Consider the following 26,306-nt stretch of genomic DNA (forward strand, 5'->3'; position numbering starts at 1 on the left):
CTTCATTCATTAGCATTTGAGTTGTGAATTCCAGCGGGTTTTTTATTTTGCTGGTGTTTTCTCTGGGGATGTGGGAAGGTGGTTGTACATGCAACTATAGCATGGGTTTATTGGGTGGGGCGGCAGGGGTAAGTGACAAGCTGAAAACTGCTGACCCTGCTCCAATCCCCCTTCTCTCTATTGTTTAATCCTCTCCTTCCCAAACCTAGCCCTGCCGCAGTCGGAACAAAGAATATGGCTGTATTAGAAATGCAGAACTTACATCAGGGAAACTGATCATTTTGGCAAAGCAAAACCAGTAATTCTTGCTATAGGCTTGATATAATGTGCCCCATATTTCATCAACCATTTGTCTACAATGTACTTCTCCTGTTTCAAACACGCTCTTGAATTATTGAATTAATTCAAAGGTCAGTTGCTTTTATCATTAATCAGACCAAAGGGGTGACATACCTGTTATTGGTAGTGGCAGCATACTACAGTATTTTTTTTAAATGGACCATGATTTAGCGGTCTTCGGGAGCAACAGATGTCCACCAGCCCATCCCCCCACTCCCCGTTTTTCCTGAGGTCTGCTTAATTGGGCCCTGTAAAATCCTAAAGCCCCCCTCCACCCAAAAGTAAGGGACTTACTGCGTCTGCCGCAGCAGAACCCTCCTTGGAAGCCTGGACCACAGCCTCCACCAGAGCTGCCATGCATTCCTCCCACCAGGGGTGGGGCGCATACATGGGCAGACCTCACTCACCTATGTGCCCCACTCCTGGTAGGGGGTTGGCAGCTCCAGCCACTGTAACAGGCTCCTTTTGAGTCCCTGGCATTTGTGTGTATGTGGGGGATTTGGAGGAGCCAGGCAAGGATGGGTGGGAAGTAAACCCTTGACTGAGTGGACTTTTGGCTTTAATGGACACCCCTTCCCCCCATTAGTCTGTTAAATCTTGCGTTTACTGTACAGATTAGTGGATAATGCCAGTCTCACCACTAAGCATATTATAAAATGTTAAGGCATCACCTCAACCCTACCAAAGGAAAATATTAGAATATTTATAATCCAGAAGTGGGGGAAGAAATGCCTTGTGAAGGTTTAAAAAAAAAAGTAGCTGCTTGACCCCCAGATTTAAAGTATCAGGTACCAGAAGCACGTTCTTGGAAGGGCGCTTAGAAGAGGATGAAACTAGACAGGAGCAATCAGCAGCTCCTACAGAAAGGGTTGAACCCCCACCTTCCTGAGGGCTGGGGATCTAGCTGTAGGACATCTTAAGACTCTTGGTCTTGTGGTTCAAAGCGTGCCTGACTCATCGGTGTTTCTGTGACTCATGTGTTTTTGGACAAGCTGTTTGATCTAGTTAACCATTCACATTTCCTTATGTGAACATGGCAGAGTGCCTGATTTTATTTTATTTTGCCATGCTTCTGAAATGATTCTTTATTCTCAAACTCTGGGGCTGCATCCACACTAGGAACTAACTTCGGAGTTAGCTACTACATTGAAGTAGCCAGCAGAGAATCTACATGCTCTCCCCCACTTACTTTGAAGTTAACTTTGAAGTAGGATGTGTGTGGATGCTCTACTTTGCAGTTATTCTTGTAGTGTAGACACAGCTGTGAAGAACAAGAGCAGCCTGCTAGATCCTGCTGATGCAATCGCTGTAACTACTATAGCATGGAAAAAAGAAGAGTGGAATAGCTAACTAAAAATCAAAATACTATCACAACCAAATAAACATGGACAGCTACATTTGGCATTATGGGTTATTTCAACAATGCTTTATTTTTGGCATATAGTGATGTTCCAGTTTCTCATCAACCCTTTTTAAACTGGCAAATAATTTAGAATATAAATAAAATCTAAACTATGCTTCATTAAAAAATTGACTAAATATGCCTACTGCAACTGAAGAAAATTCAAACAAAAAAATCAAGGAATAAATTTACAAGTCCTCACCTTCATTTGTCTCTGCTTTCCAAGGATTTTAGAAAGTACATTTCTTTGAATGCAGCACCTGTGGTTAGTGTGGCTGAGACCCACAAGGTGGATTCTTGTTCTATAAAGTGTTGCCTGATCTGCATTCATGTTGAGACAGGCTGTGGTTAGAATAGTTCATATCCTGTGTAAAATGTGATTTGGTAAAGAAGAGAAGGATATCCTTCCCCTTACTTTTAATTTAGAATCCTCTCAAGAAGAACATCAGTAATGCAGTTCATTCATAAGGATATATTTTCTTAATACAGGAGCCTATATTCCTTAGTTTAACAAGTCTAGGGTCCCTTCCTGTGCTTATGTATTATTTAAATCACACCAACATGGATATATTCTACTTGCTATACACTGTGACCTCAAATATTATAACTGCTTTCTGGATCTATTATCTAGTCATTTTCCAAGTCATCATCCAGACTGCTCCACACAAAACTAATTTTTATTTGCCATTATCACTAATGTGCATTCCTGTAATTTTAGTCCTGGGAAAAAGCTTGAAATATGTTCGCAGTAATTAGTATCCTTGCAACAAATAATGGGAGCAATGTTGCAGCTATGATTACTACCTATCCCTTGTGAGGGTTGAAATCACATTGCAGTGCTGCACAATCCCTGGTTTCACAGTAAGTGGACCAATGAACTAATTTAGTCATCTGTCTATAAGGCAGGAGGGGAGAATATAAATAATGATTTCTGCCTGTTCTTTTCTGAACCTCCTCCTCTCCAGGGAGAAATGAGGTTATACTTGAGTTTTGATTTAACTAGGTTTAAAGCATTTAGAAAGTCAGCAGGACTTTCCGTAGCCTTTGGCGATCAGTGTAAAGGGAATGCTATTTCTGCTCAGCAACTGTCTAAATGGATTGGCTGTGTTTTGAGAAATGTTACACATTAGCAAAGGTGTCAGTACCTCAGGGGACTTAAAGCTCATTCTAACAGGGCTAAGGCAACAGCCAGAGAATGCCTTTATAATGTTTCCATCCTAGAAATCTGAGCTGCTACCTGGCATTCTGGCCTCAAAATTAGTGAAAACTGTGTTATCTGGCCCTGTACCAACCAGACGGCTCTATAATTTGGCATTTCTGATATTTACTGAACATACACTTTATAGTCTGGTTGGTGTGGGGCTGGCAGGCTCCCTGAAGTAACAGCATGTCTCTGCTGTTTGTAGTTGGAGAAATGGCCACAGGGGCTCTGTGTAGCCCCCCAGCAGTGGTTCTGCAGCTCCCATTGGCTGGGAACTATAGCCAATGGGAGCTGCAGAGGTGGTATCTGCTGATGGAAGAATTGTGCCTAGTCAGACCTCTGCCAAGGAGCATCAGGAATGTGTCATTGCTTCTGAGGAGCCACCCAGATACAGCACTCCCAAACCCTAGGCCTGAGGCCCCTTCCCACACACCTCTCCCTCCTTGAGCTCAAGCTCAAGCCCTGCACCCACTCCTGCAATGTGAACCCCTTGGCCCCAGGCTGGAACTCTGTCCCCCAGCCCAAACCTCTCACCCCCTCCTGTATCCAACCCCCTTCTCCAGCCCAGATCCCACTTCCACGCTGTATTGTCTTAGTTAACCAGACTAGTACATGGCAGTTCTCTTCTGACCAGACAGACACATGTTCCTTTTTGGAGGTCAGTTGTGCAGGGCCTTGCTTAATTAGAACTCAGCCCGCCATCGTGGGGTTGCATTACCAGCCCGTAGTCCAGATCCACACCCTGAGGCTCAGGGCTCTCCTCCCTAGCATCCAACCCAAGGTGGTGTGGAGCCCTGAGCCTTGTGCCACAGCTGGCAGGCTGAGGCTGGATCTGGACTATGAGTTCGACTGGGAGACGGGAGTAAGACAGGGACTTGAAGCAGCTCCAGGCTCTGCATGCCACTTCCGCCCCTCCTCCTCCTCCCCCCATGGCCCCAGCTGGGGAAACTAACATACCACAGCCTGTAAGAGACTTCTCCCACCACTCTGACGGGAATTCTGGCCAGTCAGAGCAGCAGGTCCTGGCAGCAATGGGGGAGGGAGGGGGGAATCTCACTAGAGAGGCTGGGGAAGGGGGCAGCAGCCAGAGATAAGCAGCACCAGCCCACTCCTGGCTCCTACCCAGACCCTGCTCCTGCACCTCTTCCCACCCAGATCCCCTCCACCCTCATCTTTTTCCTGCACCCTTCCCCCCACAGGTCCCTCAGCTTCAGCCCACTCCTGAACTCCTCCGCTGCTGCCCCCAGCCCACTTATGCATCTTACCTCCCACCCAGACCCCAAAATCCCTCCCAGCCCCACTCCTGCAACCCTCCATCCTGCCCAGACACCCCACCTACTCCCCAGCAGCCCCCTCCCAAATGCCCCATTTTCTTTCCATGCTGGGCCCCCAAAAAGAGTTAATCTGGCCTGTGAGAAGCCCTAAACCTCAGCCCCCTCTTTAATATCCTCCCGCCTGTGGTGCTGAAGCGTGCATGAGAGGAGTAAGGTGTCCCTATCAGGGGCCACATCAGTGAGGGTTTTATGGGATTTTATTTATTTTTGCTTCTCACTTTCATTTGGCCCTGACTGATTTTCTGTGGTCAGTAGCCCCCCCAACTCAAAAAATGTTCCCCACCTTGGTAGATGAAATGTAGTACGTGTGTAATTTGTAACACATTAATAATCAGCTAAGCAATACTCTTCTCTTCATAAACATATAGGCTGGGTCTACACTAGCAAGTTCTTCTCAAATATTTTCCAAAAGAAGAAACTCTTTCAAAATATCCAGCAGCGCATCTACACGCACAAAGCATTCTTTCGAAATTAAATCGAAAGAATGTGGTACTTATTTCATAAGCCCTCTTCCAATCCCATTTCAGGAAGAACACCTTCCTTCAAAATAAGAAAAAGTGTGTAGACACTCTGGGCCCTTCCCCCCCCCCGCCCCAAAAGAGCAGTCCTCATGGGGCTTGATTTTTCAATCCCTGGCCCTGCTCTTTTGAAAGAGTGGGGGCTGTGTGGATGCGCTCTTTCAAAGGAGCAGATCGCTCTTTTGATCTAATTTTTTGTGTGTAGATGCACTCTTTCAAAAGAAGTTCTTCAGGAAAATATTTTGTGGAAGGCCTTCCTTTGGAAGATCTCTGAAGGGTAGACATAGCCATATAGTAGGAATGTTTCAAACTTTACACATTAAAATCAATTGTATCCAAGATATGTTAGTTAAAAACTGATTAACTCAAAGGAAACAACGTTTTTGGTGCACTGCTTTTCAGATTGGAAAACATTTTATATATTAAAAAAAAAATACACTCAGAAATCCTCAGCTATGACAGGAAGCGTTACCGGCACTCATGATGCTCCTTCGTAAGAGAACTAAAGGTGGTCTGGTGTAAACTTGTCTTCACTCTCTTTTCCCTTTGTCTTCGGTTGCAAAACCAAACTCTCACAACTTCCTTCTCAAGGTTGAGCCCCTCAGCCATCCTCATAATCTCTTGAGAAGAAGGCTTACTTTGTTCCCCAAAGTTTCTCTCTAGAGCTTCTTTAGCGGCAATACTGGAAGAAGAGATTAAAATGCCACAGTTAGTGATTTTTTTTTTCCGCATTCTCAGGTCATAGCTGCTATTATACAGACATTAAAATTGTTACATGAAAAAGGGAAGAAGTTGTTTTGCTTTCCCCCTTTTCCAGTAAACAGCTGGGTTTAAAGGGCATTAGAGGTCTAATAATGACATGGGCTGCAAAAATCTGACAGTCTCTTTCCCTTCAGTCCACACTGTAAACCATTAGGATGTTATGTTAATTGGTACAGGTAATGCATTAATGTTTCTGTATATTATGCAGCCTGTGACAATTTGTTCCAACAATCATCAGACTCCCTCCAAAAGTCAGTTTTAATTTGCTCCTTATGCAACAGTAGAACCCAAAGACATGCTTGGTTGAATTGGTAGAGGCAGTATTAAAGTTAAGAATGCTATTTTCTCCCCATATTCACAAGGTTAGGCTAAATATACGTAAAACTTATCTCCACTTTTCTTTTTCTTTCTGTTGTTTATATCTCCAAAAGAATGAGGGAGCCTGAAATGTGCTTGTACCAAAAAAAGAAAAAAGAAAAACAAACTTTGTCTCATCTAAATTTGGCAGTAGCTATGCCATTTTTTTTGACCGCAGGAGGACACTACTCTTCATTTTAGATATGAAGCGTGCATATTTTTGTGAAGTTCAAGCTACTTCAGCAAAAATTCTGCAGGTAACGTTAGTGGGACCTTAACGTAATTTAATTAATAATTCATTTTCTCTTTTATGTTGGTTACTGCTACAGTTCTGACTTTGGTGCATGACATGCATACACACCCATGCTTGGAATACAGATAGGGACCACAGCTCTTGAACAAGCTCCAGGTACAGTAAGGGCCAAAAGCAGAGAAAGCTGTTCTGCTAGGAGGAGCTCTAGTCAAACTCTTCCTCTCATTCATAGCCTCTCAGCCCAAGAACCCCAGGAATGCACTTCAGACCTGTACGACAAACATCTGTTTGAATATGACTTACAGTCTAAAATCATCTTCAGTGATTAGTGTATAAAGAAATTCTATAATGTATTAATTTAGTATTATGTTCAACACAAATGTAGCCGTGTGTGTGTAAATTCCCTGTTGAATTATGTGGAAGTTTTTAGTGACATTTTTGACATCTTTTGATTTCTTAAATGGTGACATAGTGATTCTGAAAACTCCTTGCTATGTGAAGTTGGCACCAGTGCCCTTTCTCTCTTTCCTTACAGCTTGTGAAAGCCCTGCTGCCGAAACAGAATTCAGATCTCTGGGCAGGGGCAGGGACAGTGACAGATGCTCTTGGCAACAGGCTTTTTCCCTCAACCCACCAGAGCTAAACACCACAAGTTATAGAAACACGGAAATTTATCCTGTATCATCAAACCTTCCATAAAGGAAGTTCAGAGGCTGTATCAAGGGCCAGCAGAGTACAGAAGATTTTTACTGAGTTGGACATCATAAAGGAGGGGACTATTGGTATCATTAATGGGTGTAGTTTTCTTTGGTTTTGGTTTTGTTTTTTATACGAAGCAAAAATGTGTGTGGGAGGTTTGTTGAAAAAAATTAAACAGTTGAAAGTTCTCTTTCAGCTTCCTAGCTAGTTGATAAATGGGATTTTTTTTTTCATGAAAATTTTCACATAAAATTTGTCCTCGTTTTTCAAAATTTGATTGATTTTTCAGGCAGGTCTAGATAGGGCCTTTATGGAAAAGCATTACATGGATTTCAACCAGAAGAGGGGTCTGAAAAAAGTACTTCCAACGCATAATTTTCTGAAGTATTTTATTACCTTATGGTGGTTCTGCGCTTTCTTTTCCGCTCATTCACTCCAACTTTTTCATTGTATAAAGCTATATACAAAAAGAGGAAGTTATTTTCAATACAAGATTAAAACAAATACAATAATTTCTATAAACCATTATTACTAGTTGTGTTTTAACACCAGGAACGCATGCAGTAGGGTTGCTGAATGGTCGTCTTTGAAACATTTTTCAGTTCGACATCTGGTGGCTGAATGCTGTAACTGCACCCTTCAGGAGTGGGGCAGGGGGGAACGTAGGTTGGTTCACAGCTGATTCATGCTTGAGGGTGTCAGAATCAGTCTGTACATAAAAATGTTTCTGAACCACAGGTCAGGTCCCAGGGCTGAATTTTGTTGCAGCTCACAGCAGGGTTTGGGACTGATCAAGGGTTTTGTTTTGTTTTGTTGGCAGCTTATTAAAGATTGGGAAATGTTGGACATATGCCAGTAGGGTCACAACGTTGGTGAAGGTTTGGTGTTGAGAACCCTCATGAATGTTGAATTTCGTGAATATCGTTTTACCCTGGCTGGGGAAGAGGAATGCAGTGGGCTCCTGGGCAGCTGTGGGCAGTAGCAGGGGGAGGTGGAGACGGGCAGCGGGGCCATGGGAGCCAGTCAGTGACCATGCCATGCCCTTGGCTGGCTCTCAAAGTCCTGAGGAAGCAGCAGCTGCCAGCTCCCTGTTCTGGAGGCCCAGGGAAGTGGCAGCCACTCACGAATAATTGAATTCACGAACGTTAAACTCGCAAATGTCGCGACCTTGCTGTAATTTGTTCCAAAAGATTAAGTTCATTTCAAAATTCACTGAAAAAACTACATCAATAGCTTGAAAAGCCAAACACAGGACAAAAGAGTTTGTACCCAGTATGAACATTTTTCAAGCAGTCATTGCTGGTAACGAATGCAGGCCAAGCTCAGACAAGCAGGGACAACACATGAGGTGTCACATGCAAGCCCAGTGCCTGCCCCTCCCCCACATTCACTGTGCTTGCCACTTCCAGTGAGTGTGGTGGCAGTCCTGCCCCTCTCTGCCTCTGAGTGGCATAGCCTGAGAGCAGAGTGAGCTAGAACAGTTCATGCTGCTCTGGAGCTGCACCACTCTGAGGGAAGACGGGACCACCCCTGCACTCAGCAGAAGTGGCATAGCCTTTCCGGAGGAAGAAGAGGGTGAGGGCAGAGCAAGGGTGGTGAGGCAGGGCTTGAGGCAGGAGGGCTTGGGGGGCAAATGGGTTGTGCCCCCTGCAGGAACTCCCCTCACCATTTGCCACTGCATGTAAGGGCTGGTTTTAGATGCATCTACAATTGCACCATTGGTTTCCTCAACTATAGTTTGCTTTTCTGTTAAGCAGGACTGCTGGCAAGATACGGGCCAACCAGGGCCAGAGTATCTTCACATACTGATTCACCAGCCTAGTGAGGGCTTTTAACAAGGTTCAGAGGGGGTAGTTTACCAATGCCCACAATTAAGTATTAAAAAAAAAATCTAGCTGCTCTGCAAGGCTACGTCTACACGTGCACCCAACTTCGAAATAGTTTATTTCGATGTTGCGACATCGAAATAGGCTATTTCGATGAATAACGTCTACACGTCCTCCAGGGCCGGCAACGTCGATGTTCAACTTCGACGTTGCTCAGCCCAACATCGAAATAGGCACAGCGAGGGAACGTCTACACGGCAAAGTAGCACACATCGAAATAAGGGAGCCAGGCACAGCTGCAGACAGGGTCACGGGGCGGACTCAACAGCAAGTCGCTCCCTTAAAGGGCCCCTCCCAGACACACTTTCATTAAACAGTGCAAGATCCACAGAGCCAACAACTAGTTGCAGACCCTGTATATGCAGCACGGACCCCCAGCTGCAGCAGCAGCAGCCAGAAGCCCTGGGCTAAGGGCTGCTGCCCACGGTGACCACAGAGCCCCGCAAGGGCTGGAGAGAGAGTATCTCTCAACCCCCCAGCTGATGGCCGCCATGGAGGACCCCGCTATTTCGATGTTGCGGGACGCGGATCGTCTACACGTCCCTACTTCGATGTTGAACGTCGAAGTAGGGCGCTATTCCCATCCGCTCATGGGGTTAGCGACTTCGACGTCTCGCCGCCTAACGTCGATTTCAACTTCGAAATAGCGCCCAACACGTGTAGACGTGACGGGCGCTATTTCGAAGTTGGTGCCGCTACTTCGAAGTAGCGTGCACGTGTAGACGCAGCTCAAGACTTGAAAAATTACAACAGGGTTATAAGTAGAACAAGAGGGAAATTAGTGGGGGAATGTGCTCAGCAGATTAGATGCCTCTGTGCAGATACAGGTAATACAGGGAATAAACAGGAAGAAATGAAAATACTAGTATGTAAGCCAAATTATGGCAACTGGTATCACAGAGGTTGGAGGGATAAATCTCGTGACTGGAATATTAGTAAGGTGACCACATTGCTCTATGGCAAAATATGGGACATCAGCCTCTGGGCATGGGGGAGCTGCTGTGTCAGGGCTCCTTGGCAATGGGGGCTGCTGCCCCATGGTGAGGCACCAGGGATGAGGGCTTTGCAGCCTCCCAGTGAGGCAATACCAGTTATGGGGGCTCTGCAGCTTCCCAATGAAGGGGTGGGGAAGATGGAGCTCCACAACCTCCTGGCTGAGGAGGGGTTGCCAAGAATAGGGGGGCTCCACAGCCTCCCAGGAGAGGTGGCCAGGGAATGTGGCAGTCACCCCACAGAAGGGGTCCCTGGCAGCAGAGGTCCCATGGAAGAGCTCCTCTGCAGCAGGAGCTACCTCTGAGGTGCAGGATGCTGGGGAATGAGGCAACCACCCTGTGACGGGACTGCTGCCAGGGTGCCAGGGAACAGAAGACCCACAAAATACATGTCCTAAATCATGCCTGTGCCCTGGAGTCTGAGGGGTTCATCCAGCAACTGCAAGTTTGCAGGGCACAGGGAAAGGGATCCTCCAATGGCAAAGAGCAGATGCCACAACCCCCATACAATCCACTCCCTACTACAGCTCTAGGAGGTGTTGTGTTGGCTAGTCGCATCCCTTTTCCCATTGCCATATCTCTGACACCAATGGTAGGGAGCAAGCTGGTGTAGGAGTGTCAACATCAGAAGTCTACCATTGGAAGGTCTCCTTGTATCAGTGATTCTTCCACCCACCTATGCGGTCTTTTGCATTGATTCAATGGTAGTGCATTGAAAAGCAGCTGCCCTATTCCACAAGACCTGAACTAGTTTGCATAAATGGTCTTGAGAGAAAAAAGGGACATATAAGAGAGCTACATCACTCTAATTTGTGCCTGCGGTACGTTTCTGGAAGGTTTGCTTTCTTCCACCCATGACAGGCATCAGTCCTACTGAATTTAATGCATGTACAAGATTCTTGTCAAGGAAAGACTAAATTCCCAAGGCATTATAAATATCTACCTCCTATTTGTTCTGCTTCTTCCAGCCACTTGGATAATATCAGTTTCAGTTTGCAGGCATTTTTGAAGCTCAACTGCAAATTTTCAAATCGACAAATAGTTGTTTGACTGAACTCAGAGCCATGCACAGCAGCCAGGGCTTCTCCGACATTTGTTTGTGTGTAACCTGTCAAAAAGCAATAAAGAGAAAAAAAATTAAGTATTCTAATTTGGTTTATTTACATGAAGGCACACACTGCCTTGATCACTACATCCAACACACACTTTTTGGTGATATACCATAAGCGTTTTCTTTGCCTCTTTTTGATTGGGCCTCAGTCTTACTCAGGTGTAACTCAGTTGATGTCAGTGGAGTTCAAAAGTGTAAGACAGGTGACATGAGCATCCAGCACCACATCCATCATGAGACAAAGTTCTTTTGACCAGTGTGATATTGTAGGCAGGTAGCAACCATTAATGATCACGCAGAAATTTTTACACAGGATTACAAGTTTATTTTAATGTTAGGAGTCTGGCGGAAACCCAGCAAAGAAGAAAAATGCAGAGTTAAAGACTTAAAAAAGAATCAAAGAATATACTCTGATTTTTACTCAAACCACAACAACTGCTGTGACTGCTGCTTCTCACAGTAATCATCATCATCTTCCTGCTTAGTCTCATTTACCCTCCATTTGTTGTGGCCACCTACTGATTCTCCTTATATACTTGGTTTATAAACTCTGTGGGGGAAGATCTGTCATTTTATTAGTATCTGTACAGTGCCTGCCTCAATAGGACCCTCATCCATGATCAGAGCCTCTAGGCACTTCCAATATTCAGAGAAGAGTGTACAAAACAAAATAAAACATGATTTCCAACCCCATTTCCAGGACTGGGCCATGCTCTCAAAGGACAAATCCACACCCTAAAAATTACATCGACCCAGCTACATTGCTCAGGGCTTGCAAAAAATGTCAGTGAGCATTGTTGTTAGATAGGCTTAACCCTCATTCTAGACACAGTTTAAGACGTCTACCTCGTCCCCACAATTGGCATAATCTTTAAGATCTTGAGTGTCTTCCCCTCCTATTAATGGTAGTAAGTAGAGTGCTAAGGACCTCACTATATCAAACCCTGTGTCTGAATTAATTTTAACACTGTGCACTAGAAGGACACTGTCCACTTCAGTTTAGGCTATTGGTACATCCCAATTTTATTAATGGCATTCAACCCAATCCTGCAGTCTTTATTCAGCCACATCTGTTTAAGTTAATGCAAGTTGTCACTCCGCAAGAATTCAGGATGCTGCTGCTGAAATATTCTAGGGCATAGCAATCTTGCCCTTTGTCTGGCTGACAGTTGCATAGTCATGATATACAACAAAACCTCACAGACTGTAAACACTGTTTCAGACAGTATACCGTATTCTAGCCCTTACTTCTGTACTGTAAGTGGATTTAAATGTGAATATCCCTGGATATCCCTGTAGCTGTAGAGATAATGTAACTATCATATAAATTTCCTATTTTTATAGTCATGCCACATTTTGTAATGATACAATATATTGTCATAAGAGAGACTGTAAAAATGACAACTCTTAATTCACAAACTGAATTTAGTACCCACAAAGGGGCCAGCTTTGTCCTTTCTCTCTCTCTCTCTCTCTCACACACACACACATCTTTTTTCTTCACAGTGTAGCACAGACAACTTCCTCATACTTCCCCACCAGTGTGCCACAACCCTGTCATGGAGGGAAATCTCTAGGTTGATTGGGATAACGTAGCACTGATGGACATTTTATCTTTGTGCTATAGTGAAGCTGTCCATGACTATGATGTGGCCATATTTCCACCAGAAACCGTGCTGAGATCATCCATACATTTCACATCATCCCCATGTAGTTCTCAGAGGGTGATAAACTGGTTACCACCGCTCACAGCAGGGTGGGGAGCACCTCAGTTTTGGTGGCTGTAGATTGTACAATGAAATAATTCAGTGAATTGCATCATTTTGGTTGATGGGACACAGTCTGGGGAAGAAAATGGAGACAAGGCAATATGTGCACCTGAGAGAAGTGAAAGTTCCCAAAGAGCCAAACAAAAATGCATGCTTATGTGTGTGTGTGTGTGTGTGTGTGTGATTGAGTGTGTGAGGAATGGGGCACTGAGCTGTCCCACCAGTCCCAGCCCCCACCAAAGTACAGACATCTACAAAGAGAGAAGGAACTGACAGAGCCATTCTGTGTCCCCTGGTTTTTGGCTAAGGAAGAGGAAGCCGCTGGTCTGAGGCCATCCCTATTTCCCTGGAAAGGCAGGAGGTACCTTGCCCTTTCTTCTGTCTCCCCCATAGGAGGGGAAGGAATTAGCAGAAGGTCAAGAGTGAAGACTCAGGCAGATGCTGATAGAGGTATCCTAGACTGAGCAATTTGTTTCCTTCTGCCAAGTGCTGGCAATTCTCCACCTACTGACAGAAAGCCTTGCAAAAACCCATCGTCTCATCCCAGATTTTGAAGTTAGATTATTCTGCTTGAGGCATGATAATTTGTCAGCCCATGCAGAGACACGACATGGGAGGCCTCTCTTCTCCCAAGACGTAGACAGGGACCTCTCCCTCAGCTTTCAACTATGTTCTCCCTTGGTTTTTTCCAAGACCTTGTCTACATAGTTACACCAATTTAACTAATGCCTTTATATATGCAAAAGTTGTACTACTTTAACTAAGTCTGTTTAGCAACCCTTCTACATCTACGCTACAGAGCATATGCTGGTATAACACTGTAGTGTAGATGCACTATACACTCACAGAAAGAGTTTTTCTGTCAGTGTAGTAACACTCACCAAACAAAATTAGTTGTGCTGGCAGAAATCCTCTTTAATTAGCACAGTTGTATCTATTCTAGAGGGTTTGTCAGCATACCTACAAAGCTCAGAGGTGTGTATGTAGCTATGCCAAGACAGATTTTAAATGTAGATCAAGCCTAATTGCTGTTAACTCCCTTCTTTTAAGAGTGAAGTATCAATTTTGCTTGTTAGGGTGTAATTGATTGTCTTGTATTGATATGAATCAGATTTAATCAATTTCAGAGTGTTCTCACAGGGATTATGCCCCATTTGAAATAAATCTATTTTAAAACAATTCTTGTTAAACCAGCCACATGTATGTATGTATGTACACGAAACTTTTCTTTAATTCTGCATACTAGTGAAGGGATCACACTATAGTCGTCAATTGGAATTTGTGGGAAAAGAAAAAAAAGAAAAAAAACACACACACACCTTAGAGTACAATCTTAAAGGAAGGTTTGTGGACCAGAGCTGAATGAAAATTCTTCACCTCAAGTGAAACTGGATTTTTGACTAAATGGAGAGTGTTGCTAAAACAGTTGTTTTCTCTCTTAAAAAAATTAAAATGCGTTTTTGTTGATTTTGCTATTAACAACGTGGTGAAAATCATAGAATGCTAGGACTGGAAGGGACCTCAAGAGGTCATTGAGTCCAGCCCCCTGCCCTCAAGGCAGGACCGAGTACTGTCTAGACCATCCCTGACATTTATCTAACCTGTTCTTAAATATCTCCAGATACGGCGATTCTACAACCTCCCAAAGCAATCTATTTCAGTGTTTGACCACCATGACAGTTAGGAACTTTTTCCTAATATCCAGCCTAAACTTCTCTTGATGCAGTTTAAGCCCATTGCTTCTTGTTCTATCCTCAGAGGCCAAGAAGAACAAATGCTCCCTCCTCCTCATGACGCCCTTTTAGATACCTGAAAACCACTATCATGTCCCCCCTCAATCTTTTCTTTTCCAAACTAAACAAGCCCAATTCTTTCAACCTTTCTTCATAGGTCATGTTCTCCAGACCTTTGAACATTCTTGTTGCTCTTTTCTGGACCCTTTCCCATTTCTCCACATCTTTCTTGACACACAGTGCCCAGAACTAGACACAATACTCCAGGCCCAACCAGCGCAGAGTAGAGCGGAAGAATGACTTCTCGTGTCTTGTTCACAACACACTTGTTAACGCATCCCAGAATCATGTTTGGTTTTTTTTGGCAACAGCAGCACGCTGTTAACTCATATTTAAGTTGTGGTCCACTATAACCCCTAGATCCCTTTCTGTCATACTCCTTCCTAGACAGTCTCCTCCCATTCTGTATGTGTGAAACTGATTGTTCCTTCCTAAGTGGAGCACTTCGCATTTGTCCTTATGAAACTTCATCCTGTTTACCTCAGACCATTTCTCCAATTTGTCCAGATCATTTTGAATTTTGACCCTATCCTCCAAAGCAGTTGCAACCCCTCCTAGTTTGGTATCATCTGCAAACTTAATAAGTGCACTTTCTATGCCAGTATCTAAATCGCTGATGAAGATGAATAATACTTTATTTTCATCAAAACAAAAAAGCAGTCCAGTAGCACTTTGAAGACTAACAAAATAATTTCTTAGGTGATGAACTTAAGTGGTACAGACCCACTTCTTCAGATCATAGCCATATCAGAACAGATTCAATATTTAAGGCACAGAGAACCAAAAATAGTAATCAAGGTTGACAAATCAGAAATATATCAAGGTGAGCATGGTATGCCCGTGATCTGAGGAAGTGGGTCTGTCCCAGAAAAGCTCATCACCTAAGAAATTATTTTGTTTTGATAGTATATAAACTAGCACGGCTTTCTGTCTATTTATTTTCATCTATTTTTGCACAAGAGAAAAATGATTTCCTGTCCAGCTCCATTAAAATTGCCTTAAAATGTGTCATTTTTGTATTTAAATTCTACATTAAATCAGCCTTACAACTTGTATGACTGTAATGGTGAATAATTTTTGATAGGGAAAGTATTCATAGATGTTTCACTATCATAGCGACAATTAGATTTTGAGTCTTATCTGGTAAAATTTTCATCAAAATCCTGAACAGCTGTATTAAGTGCAACTTTAAAGGGTGATTTATGTGTCTGATCATACTTTCCCCTAAAATATAGCTAATCAACAATAATTTGTTCTGTGAGGTAGACAGAAGTGTAGACATAGAATAAAGTTTTAAAATCACTTCCTTGTCAAAGTAAAAAGCCTGAGGACATGAATTCTGAACAAATCTTTGAGGTAAATGTGAGGCAGGTTTTAAATGATAAAGCATATCACAGAATATATAATTGAGCTTTCATTTGGATTTTCAGGCTATGGTTGTCTAGTAGAAAATACATACCTAGCTTAATTCTCCTTAGTTTGAACTCATTGGCAAACTTTTCCAGTTCCCGGATTTCAGGAGAATCCATATCAATTGGCTCTTCAACAGACTTGCTTTTTCTACGGAATTCCTGCTTGAAGTCAGTGGTTACAGGATCATCTCCAAGGATGGAGTGGTGGATGGGAGCAAAGCCATGTCCCAGAGCACAGGAACTGGCACTCAGAGCATGTTCAGGGAATTTATAAAGGCAAGGGGTCAGGCCACCTGCATGAAGCCAACAACAGAACGTGATACAATAGTTGTCCATCACTGCATTTCTACTAACAGTTATGCTTTGAAATATTACATACTATAGACCAGACCCACCAATGGCAGAGCTTGTGGGGTAGGTAAGGGACAGAATGGGGATAATTGCCTTGGGGCCCAGTGATTTAAAGGAGCCTGGGTCTCTGCCAACTGCTGTGGTAATGGCCGAGCCTAGAGCCCCGAAACCTTTAAATTGTCACCACAGGGCTCCATGTGGTTCTTAGTGCAGCCTGGAGAGGTGGGGACACTGTGTGGTGTGCTCCAGACAGTGCTGGGGGACAGCAGCCCATGGTCCAGCCCCTTCCACCTTTCACCCTGCCCCTTCCAAAGGCATAGAGCCACGTCCCCCCTCACATTGTCCAAGGAGCTGGCGTGGCTGTCAGCTCTGCTGCTTCCAACAGAAAGGCATCAGTCTTAGGAAACCAGGTTCAATTCCCTTCACTCTTGCTTTCTGCCTTAGTTCCTGATCTGTAACATGCAAGTAATAGCACTACATGCTATGAAGTATTCAGCTGCTAGGATAATAAGGACCCTACATTTTCCTTAAATAGACTTAAATTGTACCATGTCCTCATCTGGTATGAATTGGCATCAGTTCATTGAAGTCAATGGACCAATGTCCGATTACATTTGTTGACCGGCCCATGGTCTTTGTGTGTCTTCTGACACCAACAATTTCACTTTATAAACTATACATGATGTGAAGATGCAATACTATTTGCACTCTATTTCATTGAGAAATTTCCCTGCATAAAGATGCAGGATAAAACCCATCAAGTGATAATCTTCTTCACGCTATATTTTTACAGTAGAAAGTAACTGACCAGAGATTAACTACTTTATGCAAAATTTTGTTTGCTATTAGACTACGCTATGTCATTTAACCAAGATCAAGTCTCTCTTCTGGGGCACACAGAAAAAACAGACATACGCCCTGTCTTGAACAAGCAAAATGTGGTATCCTCCATTATTTCTTGCTTTGTTTGTCTAGCCAGAAAATTAGAGAGACAAGTTGGATAAAGCAATATCTTTTACTGAGCAAGAAAAGTTGAGCTGACACAAGATATTACCTCACCCACCTTGTGCTGTGAAGTAACAAGACAGACAAGGAATGGGAGAAAAGAAGAATTCCTATTTCCATTTTAGAGGTGGGGAATCAAGAGAATAATTGGCATGCAAAATTGAACAGTCTATAACCTGGTCTGGAAGTAAACCCACATCTTTAGTGTCCCAGCCCTTCATCTAAACCACAAGACCACCCTTCCTTTCTCTTTTTCTCCTTTTGTCATGTTCACGGCCTAGATTACATCCTCCATGGAACTGGGAGTACAATGAAGGTTCTAACCCTATTAGTATATTGAGTGTTTGTCTTCACTACACAGTGGATCAACGCTGCAGCCATCAATCCACCAACCATTGATTTATGCAATAAATCAATCTCTGAACGTTCTCCCATTGACTCTGGTACTCCACCAGGATGAGAAGAGCAGCCAGAGTTGACAGGAAAGCAGTCCCAGCTGATTTGCCCATGTGAAAGACACCATGGTAAGTATGTTGACTTCATCTACTTTATTTACATAGTTGAAGTTGCATCGGTTAGATTGATGGGAGTGGGGGGGCTAGCGTACACAAGGCCTAAGTTACGTACAATATGACTGAAAAAGGGGAAGATATTGTTAAATATCAGGAGGGAAAAGAGACTAAATAAGAGAAGGACTTGCCTTGCAGAGTGCTAACACCATTCACCACATTGGGATGGGGCATGCTGCAGGTCTGTAAAATGCGACTCTGAGAGAGACTTGCTGATAACATCTCTGGAGTTGCAGGCTTGATGCCTAAAAGAAAAGAAAAGAAAAGAAGTCTTACTTGCTGTCCCAGAAAACCCTGCATGTGGGAAATTCACCTATGTTGATTCATTCTTACAATTTTTCTTTCTTGAGTGAAATAAAGTGGGCATTTGCTTTTTGATTAGCTTTGAGCCATAGTTATTTCCATAGAAGTCTCTGACCCCAGCAACACTGTATTATTTTGCTGGTTGATACTTGACTAGAACACCTTTCTATTGAACAATTTCTCTTCTCTCTTTAGTGGGATATCTAAAGAACTGCATTGACTGCTGAACCACTTTTACAAGTTACATCATAAGATCTATGGAGCCTGAGTGTGAAAACATTTCATATTGCTGAATGAGATTTTGAAAAGTCTACATTGAATTAAATGACTTTTCTTTGACCTTTAAACATATTTCCTATCTCTGTGAAAAGAAACCATTCCCGATGTGTTAACTCTGGTTGAAAGCACGATGTTATTCCTAAAAAAGGACATTTTTCAAAGTTTGCCATCACTTATCAACCATAAATCCTGCATCAGGGTCTTCAACACTAGTGCTTCATATATTTACTAAACCAGGTGAGGGACCAGACATTCCCCTGGGTGTTTTATAGCAAAGGCATAGTGATGTCACATGTATAGTAGCCCCACTATCACACAACATAAGAAGTGGGTCTGTCCCACAAAATCTCACCTAATAAACTATTTTGCTAGTCTTTAAAGTGCTACTTGACTGCTTTTTGTTATGAACATAAAATTGTGAGTATCAAATTGTAAGTATCCTGATGGCCCATAGCTCTCAGCTCTTGGGTGTGGCCTCAGACTACACATAGTACCATGAGAGACTGGGAAGGAAAGAACATGGAGGGGGGATTTTAGAAAACACATTTTGAATTTTTTTCTTCCACGCCTCCTCCAGATCAGCTTCAGAGAAAGGGCTGTGGACTCTGGATTAGGAAATAGAATGTTCATCAGGCAAAACCTGAGTCACAATTAATTGAATATTTCGTATTTTGTCTCAAGTTTTATGAGTACCAAAAACAGCACGACATTTATTTTTGTTTCTTTAACTGATCTTGCCAGGGATGGAGGATGCTGAAGAAGCTCCATCCTGTGCTGATTTTAGCCAATGAATTCAGGAAAAGTTCCATAATTGGTCTATTTTTTACTGTTGCACTGCCCAGGACCCAGGGCCTCCCACTGAGATTGGACCAGTGCATTGGGCACTACCTACACTAGAGCACTAATGCTTCCAATCTAAGGATATATCGACACTAGACATAGAAGTTGACTGTGGATATGCAATTTTAGCTTTGTCATTGTGTAGCTAAAATCAGCTTATCTGCGGTTGACTTCTATGTCTGTCTACATGGCTGAAGGTGAATGGAAGTGCTTCTCCCTTCAACCCTCCTTACGTCTTGCCTCTCGCAAGGAGCACAGGGGCAAACTTTGACCCCTGGGAGCATCATTTTGTGCATGTGCAAAAATCAAACCCAGAACATTGACCCTGAGCCCACGGCAGTGTGGCTGTAGCCTAAGTGTACTAGACAGACAGTGGGTGAAACAAAGGAAGCATTAACCCAGTGCCACATATAGGGAAGTGAGGCAGAGGCCACAGAAGAGCATGAAACTGAATCTAGTTCTCTTTAGTCCTGGTCCAGTGCCCAAATCATGAGGCCATCCTCTCATTAACTTCCATTTCGTCAGTCCCTCTAGAGGAAAATTCCACCAAACAATCATGCAAATAATTATCCTGTTAGAGTGAATATATCTTACCTGCCATCACTCCATAGGTAGACTGCTGGTTTCCATAATGACAGGAAGGTACTGAATAATGAAGACCTGTAGATGTGTTTGCCAAAGTCGCCATGGAGAAGTGCACATGGGAACATTTAGGAGTATGGACCAAAGACAAAACAGACAGTACTGATAAGAAAATGTATGAGTATTCAAGGTATATCTGTTCAGTCCAGCAGTAGAATACATCTGTATTTTGTTTCTGTCTGTATGCTAACTATTCTCTGCTGCCTTTTAACTTCCAAGGTAATTCCGCAGCAAATAGCCTGCAGGAGGTGCTTTTGCCTCATGAGAAAACTGGTTAGCTCACTTCTAACCCAGAGCAGTGATTTATCCTGCCCGTTTCTTTCTTTACCATCTCAACCTTAATAATCTAGGCCGCCTGACACATTCTCCTACTTACATGTATATGGAGATGAGATCTCCCGCCACCAACACACCTCTGGTTCTATCTATTTTTGCTGAAATTGTTTTGCAAATTTTTGAAAAGCCCATCAGCCCCTACAATGCAAAAACCATAGAAGGAGCATACATAACCAAGAGGATAAGTCCTTATGTAGAGAAAAGCCTACCATTGCACCTGTAGTATTTTGTGGCACTCAAATGGAGGCACTGTAAAAGAGTCTGATCTGCAGAAGTGCTGAGTACCCACCCCCTGAAAATCAGGGCCCTTTAAAGTGTCTCTGGATGGGCATTCAAAAGGTTTGAGACAGTCAAACCTTTGAAAATTTAGATTCAAGTCAACATTTCGCACCAGCAACTACAATAGATCCACAAGCATTTTGTCTCCATAGTTTGCACAAGGGACTGACAGGCAGCAGTGTGGTTGGCCAAAGTCTGAAGAACAAGGAACCTGAGTTCATTGTTAGCTTGGCTACTCTATTATGTGTCAGGCATTTCAGGAAACACAGGTCTGGGCTAAAAAGCAGCATGAGCTTCAATAATAAAAGTATTTGCCTTAATCGGGAAGCATTTCATGCAGACAAAATATTCTGTAATGTTTTCTGTATCCCCAAGCATTGAGCTTTTTAAGATCAATTTTGTGAAGAAAAATATTTATGATTTTGGCTGACTAAAATGAAGAGACAGAAGGTTCAGATCTCTGCTCCATAATATCTAGACCCAAAATCTACCATACATTCTTCATGCACACAAACTACAAAGTCTGGTTTTTTTATGATCTTGGATATTAAAGACATGCTGAAACATGCTAAATCACACAAAGTGAGACTATAGCATCTACTTCTAGTAGCTGATCCATGAAAGAGGTTTATAATGGACTTATCCCTCTCCCTTAAAAACAATAAAGGGTCCATAATTTTGCCCCTTTCAGAAATTCACCTTGTTTCCAAATGGCCACATTAACACTGAATCCCAGATCAAGGTTCCTTCAGGAACTTATAACAACTCAAACTGGTAAGCCCTAAGTGAAATTCCAATATCAGTTACCTCAGTACTGGGATGGCAGTTCAGTGGGCTGAGTTAACTGAGTTTGTCGTATTTGTCCATTTCTGGTTTGATATACATCCATATAACAGAAAACCTCGTCACAAATGGGCTCCTGTGTTGGCAGCCTCAGCAGAGAGCTCAGGGAAAGACAGATATGAGAATGGCATGACTTGGTTGCTGCCTGATGAATATTTCTATATCAAAGCTCTGGGACTCAAAAGGAAAAATCGATATCAATAAGTGGGTTTTTCAAAGCATTAGATTGTCCAGGAGTTGTCACTAAGACCACAGAACTATATGGGTTTCTTTGATTCTTCTGAGTTGTATAAATACACAGAAGGATTTCTGCAGTATAGCAAAAATGTCAGCTTAATGAGCTATAGAATTTTAACAGTTTACCACATGGGGATGGTCACCAAAGTTCAGATAATTAGAACGGAACTTTTATAGTTTACGCACTTTTGCGCTAGTATATTAGTTGTGGGAGGAGACGGTATGATTTTTACCACCAGCAAAGTGAGAACAGTACAGTGGCTAGCGCTGACACAGTAATACTGGTATTAAGCAACCGTAGATAGGTACTGCTTCTTCTCTTTTCCATATGGGAATAAATTATACTGATGAATATCAGAGGGGTAGCCCGTGGCACCTTATAGACGTAGATATTTTGGAATGTAACTTTCATGGGCAAAGACCCACTTCATCAAATCCATTAGTTTATAAGGTGCCACAGGACTTCTCGTTAATACTGATAAAGTGCATTCATACCAGAACAACTACATCTGCACTAGGGACAGTACTGCTTTAACTACACCAGTTTGTAAAAAGGTGTAAAAGTTTCTAAAAAGGTGTATAACTTAGACAAAGAGTTAGTTAAAGACTTTTTCTGAATTGTTTACTGCTGAATGTTGCCATTCTGCAGTTTGGAAACCCTCACATCCCATGATTTTCAGAGAGATTGACATTTCCAACTTCTTGGCAATAGGTTAAGAGTAGATGCTTAAGTCTTAAATTACTAAGATATTTTTAAAAAAGAAAATCTACCCCAGAATGTATATTCAAGACACACACACACACATATATATATATATATATATATATATATATATATATATATATATATATATAAAACCAATCATAATCATACTAAAATTCCTAGTCAGATAAAAGTAACTAGTTTAAAAACACAGAACTAGTCCTGTGTACTTAAGTAACTTGGCTACTTTGAACATCTCATCCTAATTCTAGAATATTTGCCTAGTATTTATTACATTTAATAAAATGTCAATTTTCCTAATAATGGGCATTTCCCTCATCTACCTCCATCAGCAGCTCCCCCAATTAAGTACTCACCTATTTGGAATAATACAATTAAGATATTTGTAAAGTGCAGTTTCACATAATTTGTGAAATTATATTCAATTTATATAATTTATTGAACAAAACTGAACAATTTATATTCAATGTTCAATTCAAAAAAATTCAATTTCATATAATATAATTTGGTTTATTTAAGGAGATGTTACAAAAGACTATTTTGTGTTACAAAAGTTTGATAGTATTTTGTAGCCAGAATGTCAGTGCTCTGGTAAAATACTTCAGACCAAACCCCTAGCAAATTTAGAGATAGCTCCAAACCAAACTAAAATGAAAACATTTTAGTCACTCTTGATGTATTCATCGATTTATAGCCTCGTAAAAATTTTGCTGCTTTAAGGTAGCCCCAGGTGAGGCAAAGTTGATATAAGATAGCTGTGCCTAGATTTCACTAACTCTGTGTTAAGTTTGGCAATCTTTAGAGAAAGAGGGGACAAAATACATTTAAAAAGAAAGTTAACAAGAGTGTAACTGTTCCAGTAAAAAAAGTACCTGTAGACATGACATTGGTAGCATGGTTAGAGACAGGGAGGCATTCTGCAGCGCTGTGATGCATTATCAGAGGCAGAGCAGAAGAGGAGTCAGAATTCAAAGGCACGAAGGTGTCGGCTGAAGCGAATGCCTGGCAACTCATTCCCACAAAAGGAGAAAAGACAAAGAAACACCTTCTCCTATTTTCTAACAAAATAGATCCTTATTGATTAACAGCAGCTCAAACTCTAGTCCAGTTCTCTTAACTTGCATATATACATAAACAAGGGCTCCAGAGCACAGGTAGGTCGTGTGCAGGTATTTATACCACTAGGAAATCCCTTTATCCATATTAATGTTCTTTGCCCAGTAGTATTGCTATATTAGCCAAGGGCCTCCTTTCTTCCCACCCAAACATAATAGATGCCCTATTAATGTGGGAGAAGAGGGAAACCAGAGACTTGATTAGAGAGATACTTTAAATCAGGCCTTTTGTGAAAGAACAATCATCAGGAAAAGAAAAGATGTCTCCGAAGTTTGTAGGTGTGAGACAGGAACAGTTAATACTAAGTAGCTTTCTATAGCTAACACCTGCTCCAAATCTCAAAGTGGGATTGTTTTGATGACTGCTTGGCAGAGAAATCAAAGGAAAGAATGTATAGAAAAATTAATCTGATGACAAGAATTTGCATGAATGGCTATTGATTCATCTCTTTAGTCTAAATCAGCATTACGCACCATCGAATCAGTATAGCCAGCAAAGAGACTCAGAACTTTACATACTCATGCCAACTCATATAGAGTTTGAGCTGCTGTTAATCGATGAGGATATAGTTAGGAAGCATAAACTACTAAACTGTTATCTAAACTAACTTATGTCTGCTCTTGACAAATCTATGTGGATATTATTTTTAAGATTCAGAAAGAAAATAAACACTAGAAATTTAAGCACGTGTACCTTCATTATTATTATTATTATTAATTTCTGCTACCATAGTGCCTGTAAACCCTAATCAAGGATCAGGACCCCATTGTGCTAAACTCTATTCAAACACAGAAGAATGACCCTTGCTCCAAAGGCTGCCTTTACAACCGCAGTGTTTCATTAGCACGGCATTGGGATGGCCACAACTCAGAGTAATAAAACTCTTGGAAGGTTTGGCAGACCATCCCCACAAAAAGCGCAGAGAAAATCCTGATACCATACCACACAATCCTATGTTTTTTACATACCAAATTTTTACAGAAAATGCACTTAAAACAATGCGGTTACACCAGAGTGCCCTAATCCATGAGTACGGGGCTCAGAGAAGCTTCAAAATATCTTTTAAAAAAGATCACTTAAAGTAGCTTTGTGGTGTCATAAAATGCCATGCTGTTAAAGACCATTCCTTTAAGCTCCTCTAGCATTAGAACAAGCAAATGGTGGCTCCCACCGTGAACTTAGCAGTCTCCCTTTTGTTAATGGTTTAAAACCCTTGGTACCTGAAGTGTTGATATCTAATGCTGATTTTAAGAATTTTTTTCTTCTTTAAAACACACAGATAATCTTTATTTGTTTGCTGAACTTAAAATTAGATATGTGTGTTAAGTCAATATTCCAGGATGTATTTGTAAAACTGGCTATTTGGTTTAAGATCAATCTGTTGAACACTTGATATCACTTCTAAAAGTTGCCTCTTTCAGGGGCATAGCTGTATGATGCCATTGAGAATTAGAGTATGTCTTTCAGAGAAAGGCAAAATAGCCAAAGTCCTTCAGACAATTTTACTTGCAGAGGTATCCATATTTCGTGTTTTCTTATCAGTCTGTCTTTAGCATTAAAATAGTTCAAAAAGAAATATAGCATAAAGGAAGATTATTAATGGGATTCAGCTAGCATATAAAGCCATGCCCTTAATTATAAATCTAAGCTTAAGCTATCAAAACTTTAAGGACAAGTTTTGCAATATTATAGGAAACATTTAATTTAAATGTACTGCCATCTAAGTTTATTCAATCCGGTCTTGGTCCAGCTTGCAACTAGTCAGTGGAGAATTGCCCATTAATTGGCAAGTGTTGGATCAGAAACCTATGCATTTAATTTGTAAAACTGTTTTTAGAGCAATTTCCATGATCAAATAGAGACAGAACCAGAGCCTGATGTTGTTGGAAGCTGAGAGAGAAGATAATTTACATCCTGCAGACATTATCTTAATGCTTAAAGTGGTGTTAACAGCATGGAGGTGGCATCTATCTTACGAACTGGACTTTTAACTGACTGTTCACCGCTCAGTAGTCGAAGTGTAATGGCCCATCTCATCAAAACAGTTAACATTGAAGTTAATGAGGCTCTAACGCAATTTATTAAATAATGGAGAATTTATAAAATATTCTTCATTTTGCCATCACCTAGCTGTAACTCTGCTGCTGTGTTGCAGTGCTTACTGACAGAAGCATTCATTTTAATTTTTTATTCAATAAGCAAAAATTCACTCCAGGAACAGAAAAGCCTGAATGTTTATGCTCTGTGGATATAGAGTGCAAGAACTGCGGGAGGGACGAAATCCACTTCCCTGACCCCAGTCTTCCATGACTGTGACTCCAGCACATGGTCTGCAACAGCAGCCACAACCCCTCTGTGCCAGTACAAAGGGCCCTTAGATCCGTGGCTGTTCATCGGGCCTGTAGAATCATAGATAGGTAGGACTGGAAGGGACGCCAACAGATAATTTAGTCCAGTCCCTTTCATGGACTTGGGAGTAAGTATTACATAGACCATCCCTGACAGATGTTTGTCTAACATGGTCTTAGAAACTGCCGATGGCAGGGATTCCACAACCTCCTTAGGTAATTTGTCCCCATGCTTAACTACCTTGACAGTAAGTTTTTCCAAATGTCTAAACTACAATGTAAGACCATTACTTCTGGTCCACTCCTCAGGGAAGAAGAGAGCAATTATCATCCCTTTATAACCACAGTCTTTTCTTCAACCAGACTAAGCAACACAGTTCTTTCAATCTTTCCTCACAGGCAGTGTTCCCTGTAAACTGAGTGCTTGTGCAGTCACCCAGGAGAGATTCAAGTGCTACCCAGCTGATTAAAAGAGCTCCCACAGCAACCCACAGTGGACAGCATGCATTTCTACTGGTGGTGCACATCCACACATGCCTTGGTGCACTTAAAGTTTATTCTGCCCATGAATGGAAGAAGTTAGAAGGAACACTGCTCACAGGGTGA

The 26,306-nt window shown here is 42.0% G+C and overlaps 1 protein-coding gene across 2 annotated transcripts; it reads right to left on the bottom strand.

Moving 5' to 3' along the window:
- Nucleotides 1–5,191: 5,191 nt before the first annotated feature.
- Nucleotides 5,192–23,250, bottom strand: POU1F1 (POU class 1 homeobox 1). 2 transcript variants are annotated; one of them, XM_074983477.1, is made up of 6 exons: nucleotides 23,109–23,250; nucleotides 19,770–19,841; nucleotides 15,876–16,121; nucleotides 10,687–10,851; nucleotides 7,262–7,322; nucleotides 5,192–5,476 (listed from the first exon to the last, which is right to left on the bottom strand). In XM_074983477.1, the coding sequence occupies exons 1-6, from the start codon at nucleotides 23,248–23,250 to the stop codon at nucleotides 5,263–5,265; spliced, it is 900 nt and encodes a 299-aa protein (XP_074839578.1). In that variant the 3' UTR covers nucleotides 5,192–5,262. The 2 variants fall into 2 exon arrangements, with proteins under 2 accessions (XP_074839578.1, XP_074839577.1); XM_074983476.1 differs by having other exon boundaries at nucleotides 19,770–19,919.
- Between the last annotated feature and the right edge of the window lie 3,056 nt (nucleotides 23,251–26,306).

This window comes from Carettochelys insculpta, chromosome 1 (assembly GCF_033958435.1).
Source record: "Carettochelys insculpta isolate YL-2023 chromosome 1, ASM3395843v1, whole genome shotgun sequence".
In the NCBI taxonomy this organism is placed as follows: domain Eukaryota; kingdom Metazoa; phylum Chordata; order Testudines; family Carettochelyidae; genus Carettochelys; species Carettochelys insculpta.